The sequence below is a fragment of the Entelurus aequoreus genome, linkage group LG19, assembly GCF_033978785.1.
Source record: "Entelurus aequoreus isolate RoL-2023_Sb linkage group LG19, RoL_Eaeq_v1.1, whole genome shotgun sequence".
In the NCBI taxonomy this organism is placed as follows: Eukaryota; Metazoa; Chordata; class Actinopteri; order Syngnathiformes; family Syngnathidae; genus Entelurus; species Entelurus aequoreus.
In genome coordinates this window covers 14,913,101-14,924,047 of record NC_084749.1, presented here as the reverse complement: position 1 = coordinate 14,924,047, position 10,947 = coordinate 14,913,101, and the positions used below count along the sequence as shown (strand labels likewise).

The window sequence follows — 10,947 nt, the reverse complement described above, 5'->3', positions numbered from 1 at the left end:
CCTCTATATACACCTATGTAGATATTGCACCAAAAACCAGACATTTGCAGCTAGAATAGTCATTTACCACATTAGCAATGTATAGAGTGTATTTCTTTCAAGTTAAGACTAGTTTAAAGTTATCTTCATTGAAAAGTACAGTGCTTTTCCTTCAAAAATAAGGACCTTTCAATGTGACCCCAAACTTTTGAACGGTAGTGTATATCGTTCTCACTGGAGGATGCAATATACAGTATATCCCAATATTGCTTTTAGGCCATTGTCTGTCTTGTACATACATCATAGGAGTCCTACTTGGTACTCTTTGTTTATTGTATTGCTTTTTATATTATCTGTTTTAAAAATGTTCCCAATACTGTATACTGTTTACAAAAAGAGCAACAATAACACCCAAATTTCCTCCGGGGATTAAAAAAGTATTTCTAATACTGATTCCGATAGTGCCCATTCTAACCCATGTAACTGTAGTGTCGATACCAGAGGTATTATTGCTTGCACGTTAACTTGTACCGTATTTTCCGCACTATAAGGCGCACCTAAAAACCTCCAATTTTCTCTAAAGCTGACAGTGCGCCTTATAATCCGGTGCGCCTTATATATGGACCAATATTGAGCCACAACAAACCTAAACTTCATTTTCATAAAGTTTAGGTATCGCAACTACGGTAAACAGCCGCCAACTTCTTTTCCCCCGTAGAAGAAGTTCTTCTTCTATGGTAAGCAGCCGCCCCCGTAGAAGAAGAAGAAGCGCGCGGTGCATGCTGGGATATACACTACCGTTCAAAAGTTTGGGGTCACATTGAAATGTCCTTATTTTTGAAGGAAAAGCACTGTACTTTTCAATGAAGATAACTTTAAACTAGTCTTAACTTTAAAGAAATACACTCTATACATTGCTAATGTGGTAAATGACTATTCTAGCTGCAAATGTCTGGTTTTTGGTGCAATATCTACATAGGTGTATAGAGGCCCATTTCCAGCAACTATCACTCCAGTGTTCTAATGGTACAATGTGTTTGCTCATTGGCTCAGAAGGCTAATTGATGATTAGAAAACCCTTGTGCAATCATGTTCACACATCTGAAAACAGTTTAGCTCGTTACAGAAGCTACAAAACTGACCTTCCTTTGAGCAGATTGAGTTTCTGGAGCATCACATTTGTGGGGTCAATTAAACGCTCAAAATGGCCAGAAAAAGAGAACTTTCATTTGAAACTCGACAGTCTATTCTTGTTCTTAGAAATGAAGGCTATTCCACAAAATTGTTTGGGTGACCCCAAACTTTTGAACGGTAGTGTATGACGTTTCATTTCCATTTGTGTGTTTATGTAAAGACCTCAAAATGGCTCCTATTAAGAGACACGCTTACGACGCAGAGTTTAAACTCAAAGCGATCAGTCACTCAGTAGAACACGGATGACAGAAGGCGAACACACGGTCACCGAGACAGGGAGACAGCGCCGGATGACATACGCCACTATCTGCCAGTGGATCGTAAATGCCTGGCCTGATATATCAGTCTCAACTGTGGTCCGAGCTTTCAGGAAGGCAGGAATTGTCACTGAACTGCTAGACAACAGCAGCGACACTGACTCCATTAATGACGACTTCGACGTATTCGCCCAACTGTTTAATTCGGACACTGAAGAAGAAGAATTTGAGGGATTCGTGGATGAGGAATAACTTCATAAAGTGAGCTTTACATGTTCATTTTGTGTGTTGTGTTGTGTGACATTAACGTTTGAGCAACATTGAGTTATTGATATATTATTATTGCTCAGCACTATTTCGAGTGTTACTATATTGTGATTGCACTAACGTTTGATTTACCGTAACACGAGTAAATCAGCTGTTTATTCATTTTGGGAGTGAACAGAGATGTCAGAACGCTGGTTTGTAATCTATTAATAAAGTTTGACTGACCTATCTGACTGTTTTGTTGACATTCCCTTTAGCGCAGCTCCATCGAATGGATGCATAGGTGCGCCTTATAATCCGGTGTGCCTTATATATGAACAAAGTTTTGAAATATGCCATTCATTGAAGGTGCGCTTTATAATCTGGTGCGCCCTATAGTGCGGAAAATACGGTACAGTAGACATTATGATGCTTGTTGACATGTTTTTTTTATTTGATATTTTATACTCTTTATTTAACAAAGCTGTTAATTAAGTTGTATGTTTTGACCCCAACAACAATAAAGACGTCATTCATGCACCGAGCTTTCTACAGTTGGCTAACAATGTAAATAAAAGATTAAATGTTTGCATGTTTTTAGTTGCCGTGCTCTACCTGTGGCTCTGATTGGATGTCTTGGCAGGCTTCCGTGTAGGCTGGATAGAGCTCCGACCAGCCGTGCTCTGTGCAGTTCCTGTAGATGTAACCTAGGACAGAACAGTACGATCAATTTGTCAAGCGAATACCATCAACTTTACTAATCGCAAGGCTCTCCAATTTAACTCTCAATGAATCAGGACTAATGTTCTATTTACGTCAAAGAAGCAGACAATGACAAAGTTTTTATTTTCATTCCGGGATAATAATCGTTGTGTTTTAGGCAGCTCAACTAGCAGTGTAACGATACAGGTGTTAGCTAGCTAGCTAGCGAGTTACCGTTGCATTGCGACGGAGGCCAGCCAGTGTGGCTGGGCCATGTAAACGTTAGTGAACCCCACTCCCTGACAACCTCAAAAACAGTGCAGGCTATCGGGTTAATAGCCCAGGCTTTTAGCTCGGTAGTTAGCGTGCTCGTCTCTAATGCCGGCGACCCAGGTCCGAATCACGGGGTTACACATAAACAGTATTTTAAATCGTGTTTTTCGGTAGGGAAAATGTACGTTTAATTTAGGATGACAATGAATCATATTTTGTCGGGATTTGATGAAATACTGTGCTTTTCGGGACAAGGGTTACAAAAAACTAATTCATTGATTACAAATTCATAAAATCGAATGCAATGTAAGCCTGAAAACATCGCAACTTTTGCATCAGCTGTTGGAAAATGCCGCCTCACAATCAGGCATTTTAGGCCGCTACTATCACAAAAAAAAACGCTTGCAAAATCCTGGACGGACTGAATAATAATCTTTACAACAAATAAAATAATTATTCACAACTCTTACTGTATAGAATATATTGAAGCGCAATCTATTGACAACGGGAAATTATTTTTAGCTCGCTGATGCTCTGCAGGTAGGCAGTGAACCATCACAACAGCAGCGCATTCATGCGTCTGTAATGATCCAAATGCAAGAAAAGACTGACTTAGATGCCATTTTTTTGAAACCATCCAATGGCCAGTGAGGGTAATTAAGATTAATGGCCCGAATGCAGCTGATATAGGCTCCAGCACCCCCCGCGACCCCGAAAGGGACAAGCGGTAGAAAATGGATGGATGGATGGACCTTTAATTATGCTCTTATTGGCTGCCTGCGCAGCATTTAGTTGTAAGACTCAATGCAGACAACCTTCCCTGGTCATGGTACAAAAAAAAAAAAAAGAAATGTGTGAATAGGTCAATAATTCATAGCAACATTGATTTTGATTTATTATAATTTTTTTGAGCAGTAACAAAAGACAAAGAAAACAAGAATTAAAGTCAAAATTGCAACTTTTTCTTGTTGCATGTAACCGGTTTGCTCTTTTAATCCACTTTATTATGTTGTTTTTTTCTTTTTTTTTTAATTATGATTTTTAAAATCGAACACGGGTTGTTAAAAAATGAGCTGTGGGCCGCGAATGGCCCCCTGGCCGCATTTTGGACAGAACTGCCCTAATGCCTGGACCATGTTGCTACAAAAAAAAAATGCTCTTATTGGCTGTCTGTGGTTGCTGTAGTTATATGACTCAATGCAGACAACCTTCCCTGGTCATGGTGTTAGGAACTCGCATGGCTGCAGTTTGTGTGTCCCCAAGATGCAAGAACCAGGAGGAGGATGAGCAGGTAAGATGATTTTAATTAACAAAAACAGAAAATAAAGCAGTCTTGCAGAGTTGTTCCAAACATAGAAGTCTATCATCGAGCACTGAAGAGTGCTCGAGAGAAAACATAAATAGACATATGCTGATTGGCAGCAGGTGTGGACCGGCTGCCAATCAACGGCAGGTGAAGGGAAAACAGTGCTCCGCGGAACAGGAAATTTAACAAAATAAGAGCACTGACCGGAAGTAATACAAAAACCAAGGAGACGAACAGAAAGGAAGTGACCGATCGTCACACATGGTACAAAAAAAAAAAAAAGAAGAAATCCAACCAACACAAAATGTCAACACACATGGTCATACATAACACAACCTGCTCACTGAACTTTGTGGATATTATAAAAATGTCCTTGCACCATAAAAAAATCTAAATGACACCCATTTAAATCCATTACGAAGCATGCTGGAAAAAATGCAAAACACTCTCCACACTTATTCATGTTTGGCACATTTTAGCTGCTTGATATTTCTAAATGATTACAACACTTTAAGGAGAGATCGTCACAGAAGCAAACAAGGTAGGAGTCAAACTTTCACATACTCTTAATATCCAACTATATGGATTATTAATTATATAGCCATGATATTGATGTGTAATATGTGCACATATGTACTGTATTATTTATATACTTTACATGCAGGCCCTCGACCAACATTTTTTTAACCCAATGCGGCCCGCAAGTCAAAAAGTTTGGACACCCTGTGTTACGCAGGCCCTCAGGCCACAGCATTGGTGGGCGCATGGGCGGGCGAAGGCTGAAACCCCAGGGAGGTTTGCTCGTTCTCAGCATTGCCTTACTTAACGAGACGTGCCCGTTACATATTCATGCTCTGGGCTCCGACGAGGAACTCTTTGATTTTCCAATTCGTTATTTTCTCCGCAATGGTCCTGATACCACGTAAACAGTACTCCAGCACTTGACATTTCTCAGCATCTGTGGAGGTGGAAATCCACTGGGGTGGACGAACCCACTAACATCAAGTTATCAGGTCAACTACAGCAACCCTACGCCTACTGTTCCTTCCATTAAACACACTCTTACTCTTCTATGTGCCGTCTTTTATTCCCACTTCAATCTCGCGCATCATTTCTTCAGCAAGCATCCCACATACTGTACTAAACAGAATGTACACCAGCTCAGATAATACACTTTATACCTTGTTCTGCTTCCAAATGTTCCTGTCAAATAAACGACAATGGTTTGTATATGATGTCCAGTACCTTGCTGCTGAAACAGCTGGGAGATATTGGCGCACGACGCAGCGACCACCTGTCCCACCTCGGCGTGGAACCAGCAGCTAATGTTGTCCCACTCTGTTTGACACCCTGAGAATGATAACATCCATCACTTTTTCCACAATCACTTTACGGAAGGTAAACAATGTTCACAAAAGGGAATACACATGCCATTCATTTCACATAAACACTTTACATGTGACATTCATTGAAAAATGAAAAGAGATTTGTGTTAACCCCTTAAAGCAGGGGTGTCCAAACTTTTTCCTCTGAGGCCCGCACACCAAAATTAAAGCATGCAGAGGCCATTTTGATATTTTTCCATTGTCAAAACCAGTACAATAGATTTTTTTAAACTTTTATGGCTCCCCTCAGGTTTGGTCCCTGGGACCCAAAAAAGTCTCAGTTGTTAAAATTGTTAAAAACAATATATTATTTTCTTATTCAAGGCTTACAGTAAATCTCAAGATCAATTTCATGTCTATCTGTTGCTATAAAGTTAAAAATATAAATAATGTTGTATTCACTTTTTGTCAGAGACAACTCTTTTTTTTATGGCAAAAACACAAAATATTAATTATTATTATTATTATTATTCCCCCGCCTTTCCAAAAAAATTCAATACAAGTGGAATATTTGAAGTTAAGAATTTGGAGCTGTAATAAATGAATAATTCATAACACCATTGATGGGGACGGCGTGGCGAAGTTGGTAGAGTGGCTGTGCCAGCAATCGGAGGGTTGCTGGTTACTGGGGTTCAATCCCCACCTTCTACCATCCTAGTCACGTCCGTTGTGTCCTTGGGCAAAACACTTCACCCTTGCTCCTGATGGGTGCTGGTATCGCCTTGCATGGCAGCTCCCTCCATCAGTGTGTGAATGTGTGTGTGAATGGGTGAATGTGGAAATACTGTCAAAGCGCTTTGAGTACCTTGAAGGTAGAAAAGCGCTATACAAGTATAACCCATTTATCATTTATTTATTATTTGAATTCATTATTATTTTTATCATTACAAAAAAAATCCCACTAAAGTTCTCCGGGACCCAAAAGGGCCCCACTCAAAAAAGTGTTAAAAAAAAAGTAGTTATGTTGTTTTTTTATTAGTTTTTATTATTTATTAGTTTTTTTATTACCGTATTTTTCGGAGTACAAGTCGCACTGGAGTATAAGTCGCATTTTTGGGGAAATGTATTTGATAAAACCCAACACCAAGAATAGACATTTGAAAGGCAATTTAAAATAAATAAAGAACAGTGAACAACAGGCTGAATAAGTGTACGTTATATGAGGCATAAATAACCAACTGAGAACGTGCCTGGTATGTTAACGTAACATATTATGGTAAGAGTCATTCAAATAACTATAACATATAGAACATGCTATACGTTTACCAAACAATCTGTCACTCCTAATCGCTAAATCCCATGAAATCTTATACGTCTAGTCTCTTACGTGAATGAGCTAAATAATATTATTTGATATTTTACGGTAATGTGTTAATAATTTCACACATAAGTCGCTCCTGAGTATAAGTCGCACCCCCGGCCAAACTATGAAAAAAAACTGCGACTTATAGTCCGAAAAATACGGTACTCTAACCACTAGGCCTACTCAGTGGCCTAGTGGTTAGAGTGTCCGCCCTGAGATCGGTAGGTTGTTCAAACCCCGGCCGAGTCATACCAAAGACTATAAAAATGGGACCCATTACCTCCCTGCTTGGCACTCAGCATCAAGGGTTGGAATTGGGGGTTAAATCACCAAAAATGACCTCCCAGGGGGTGAACAAGGGGATGTGTCAAATGCAGAGGACAAATTTCACCAAACCTAGTGTGTGTGACAATCATTGGTACTTTAACTTTAACTTATTGTTATTTTTTACTTTCAACATTTAAGTCTATAAATCAACTTCAGATGTATATGATGTTTTTTTATGCCCTTTGTGTCAAAGAAAACATAGTTTTTTAAACGACAAGAACACAAAATATGCAATATTTCCCCCAATAAATATTTCAAAGTGGAATTGTTGATGTGACGTAACTGGAGCTGTGAATAGGTCAATAATTCATAACAACATTGATTTTGATTCATTATTATTTTTTTGAGCAGTAACAAAAGATAAAGAAAAAAAGATTTATAGTCCAAATTGCAACTTTTTCTTGTTGCATTATGTTGTTTTTTATTTATTTTGAATTGTTATGATTTTTAGAATCGAACACAGGTTGTTAAAAAATGAGCTGCGGGCCGCAAATGGCCCCCTGGCCGCACTTTGGACAGAACTGCCCTAAAGCCTGGACCATGTTGCTACAAAAAAATAAAAATAAATGATATTTAGTGTGTATGGATGATGTTGATATAAAAGTAAATACTTTGATGCGTAATGTAGATGTGAAATTTTACATATATTTACTAGCACCATACCATACCATACCAACTTTATTTATAAAGCCCTTTAAAAACAACCACAGTTCAATCACAGTACTAGTGGGTAATAGTAAATGAAGCTGCTTGTTCAGTGAATTTTATGATGTAAATTACATAATAAACATTAAGGAGAATTTACAAGAAAAACATAGCTATTTCCATGGAGAGTAAACTATGAAATTATAGCTAAACGTCAATCTAAATGGATGTTCTACAATTCTAGGTGTGTATTGGTCCCCTTGCGACTTTTCTACACACCACGTTTTCGTGGTCCAATAAAGCATTTTTCAACATCGCTGCTACCATAATATTGTTACAAATGATATGATGGCACCACAGGGATATACGTACACTGCAATATCCTCCCGTTAATAAACAGTGGAGTGATAAAGCACAAACTAGGCAGGGAACAAGAGCAGGTAGATAAGAGCAACATGGGAATAAAAACACAAAGACAACTTGGGTAGTTGAGTTGCCAGATCTTATAAATATTGAAACATTCTTCTTTCATGTCTTCTTACTCTTTGTGGCACAGCCAAATATGTCAAAGAACACAGAGGAAATAGCAGCGTGGAAGTACATAAAATAGAGAATATTAAAGTATATAAAATGAACAATAGTAAAGCGCAGGAAGTAGAGAATACTGAAGAACAGGAAGTAGAAAATAATAAAGTACAATAAGGAAATAATAATAAATTATAATAAGTAGAGAATAGTGAAGTAAAGGAAGTAGAACATGGTTAAGTACAAGAAGTAGAAAAGCACACCAAGGAAAGAATAGGAAAGTGCAGGAAGAAAATAATAGTTAAGTACAGGAAGTGGAGAAAAGTGAAGAACAGGGAGTAGAAAAAAATTATAATAGGGAAAGAATAATAAAGTATGGAAAGTGAAAAATGGTTAAGTACAGGAAGTAGAACATTATAAAGTACATTAGGGAGAGAATAAAGCACCGGAAGTAGAAAATAGTGAAGTACAGGAAGCAATGAATAGTAAAGTATAGAAAGTAGAGAATAGTAAAGTACAGGAAGTAGAAATAATAGAGAAGTACAGGGAGTAGAGAATAGTGAATAATAGAGGTAGAGAATAGTGAAGTACAGGAAGTAGAGAATAGTTTAGTATTGGAAGTAGAGCGTTGTAAAGTACAGGAAGTAGAAAATAGTAGAGAATATTAAAGTACAGGAAGTAGAAAATAATGAATAACAGAAGTAGAGAATATTGAAGTACAGGAAGAAGAAAATAGTAAAACCAGGGACAAGATAATACTAAAGTACAGAAGGTAGATAATAGTGAAGTACTGAAAGTAGAAAATAGAGAAGTGCAGGAAGTAGAAAATAGTAAAGTACAAAAAGTAAAGAATAGTAAAGTACAGGAAGTAGAGTATAGTAAAATACAAGAAGTACACAATAATAAAGTAAAGGAAGTTGAGAATAGCAAAGAACAGAAAGAAGAAAATGGTAAGGTACAGGAAGCACAAATCAGTACAAGAAGTAGAGAATGGCGAGGGACAGAAAGTAGAACATGGTAAGGTAAAGGAAGTACAAATTAGTACAGGAAGTAGAGAATGGTGAAGTACGCGAAGTAGAGAATAATTAAGTACAAGAAGTAGAGAATAGTAAAGTACAGGAAGTCAAAAAAAGTAGAGGAAGTCGAAAATAGTGAAATATAGGAAGGAGAGAATAATTAAGAATAGTAAGTAGAGAATAGTAAAAGCACAGAAAGTAGAGAATAGTAGAGTACAGGAAGTAGATAGTAAAGTACAGAAAGTTGAGAATAGTAAAGTACAGGAAGTAGAGAATAGTAAAGTATTGAAAGTAGAGAGTAGTAAAGTACAGGATGTAGAAAATAGTAGAGAATACCAAAGTACAGGAAGTAAATAATAGGAAATAACAGAAAGTGGACAATAGTAAAGTACATAAGGTAGAAAATAGTGAAGTAATGAAAATAGAAAATACAGAAGTACATGAAGTAGAACATAGTAAAGTACAAAAAGTAAAGAATAGTAATGTACAGGAAGTAGAGAATAGTAAAGTACAAAAAGTACAGAATAATAAAGTAAATGAAGTAGAGAATAGTGTAGAACAGAAAGTAGAAAATGGTAAGGTACAGGAAGTACAGAATAGTACAGGAAATAGAGAATAGTGAGGGACAGAAAGTAGAAAATGCTAGGGTACAGGAAGGACAGATTAGTACGGGAAGTGGAGAATGGTGAAGTATGCGAAGTAGAAAATAATTAAGTACAGGAAGTAGAGAATAGTAAAGTACAGGAAGAAAAAAAAGTAGAGGAAGTAGAGAATAGTGAAATACAGGAAGTAGAGAATAATTAAGAACAGAAAGTAGAGAATACTGGAGTTCAGGAAGTAGAGAGTAGTACAGTAAGTTTAAAAAAGTAAAGTACAGGAAGTTGAGAATAGTAAAGTACAGGAAGTAGAGCATAGTAAAGTACAATACGCTGAGAATAGTAAAGTACAGAAACTAGGGAATAGTAGAGAATATTAAAGTACAGGAATAACAGTAAAGTAGAGAATAGTAAAGAACAGAAACTAGAGAATAGTATAAAATATTAAAGTACAGGAATAACAGTAAAGTAGAGAATAGTATAGTGAAGTACAGAAAGCAGAACATATAATAAAGTACAGGAAGTAGATAATAGTAAAGAGATAGGAAATTGTTTCGAGGTATTTCTTTGAAATTCAACCGTTAGAGGGAATCATTTAACCTATCCATTTTCCACCGCTTGTCCCTAAACGCATCATTTAATTAAGTTAATATGTAGTTCTGTTTACTACACCACTACTTACACACCTGTAAATGTGGTACTGTATCAATAATCATGTTTTCTACTTTTTTACTTACACACCTGTAAATGTGGTACTGTAGCAATAATTATGTTTTCTACTTTATTACTTCCACACCTGTAAATGTAGTACTGTATCAATAATTACGTTTTCTACTTTATTACTTCCACACCTGTAAATGTGGTACTGTATCAATAATTACGTTTTCTACTTTATTACTTACACACCTGTAAATGTAGTACTGTATCAATAATTACGTTTTCTACTTTATTACTTACACACCTGTAAATGTGGTACTGTATCAATAATTCTGTTTTCTACTTTATTACTTACACACCTGTAAATGTGGTACTGTATCAATAATTATGTTTTCTACTTTATTACTTACACACCTGTAAATGTGGTACTGTATCAATAATTCTGTTTTCTACTTTATTACTTACACACCTGTAAATGTGGTACTGTATCAATAATTAAGTTTTCTACTTTATTACTTACACACCTGTAAATGTGG

General features: G+C 36.7%; 1 protein-coding gene across 1 annotated transcript in view; it reads right to left on the bottom strand.

Annotated features, from left to right (window-relative positions):
- Nucleotides 1-10,947, bottom strand: part of ghrhrb (growth hormone releasing hormone receptor b) — a 43,612-nt gene that overhangs the window by 22,101 nt on the left and 10,564 nt on the right. The window contains exons 3-4 of the mRNA XM_062027972.1: nt 5,203-5,307; nt 2,292-2,383 (exon numbers count right to left, since the gene is read on the bottom strand). Of these exons, the coding sequence (XP_061883956.1) occupies nt 2,292-2,383; nt 5,203-5,307 (197 nt within the window). The remainder of the gene's footprint in view (nt 1-2,291; nt 2,384-5,202; nt 5,308-10,947) is intronic.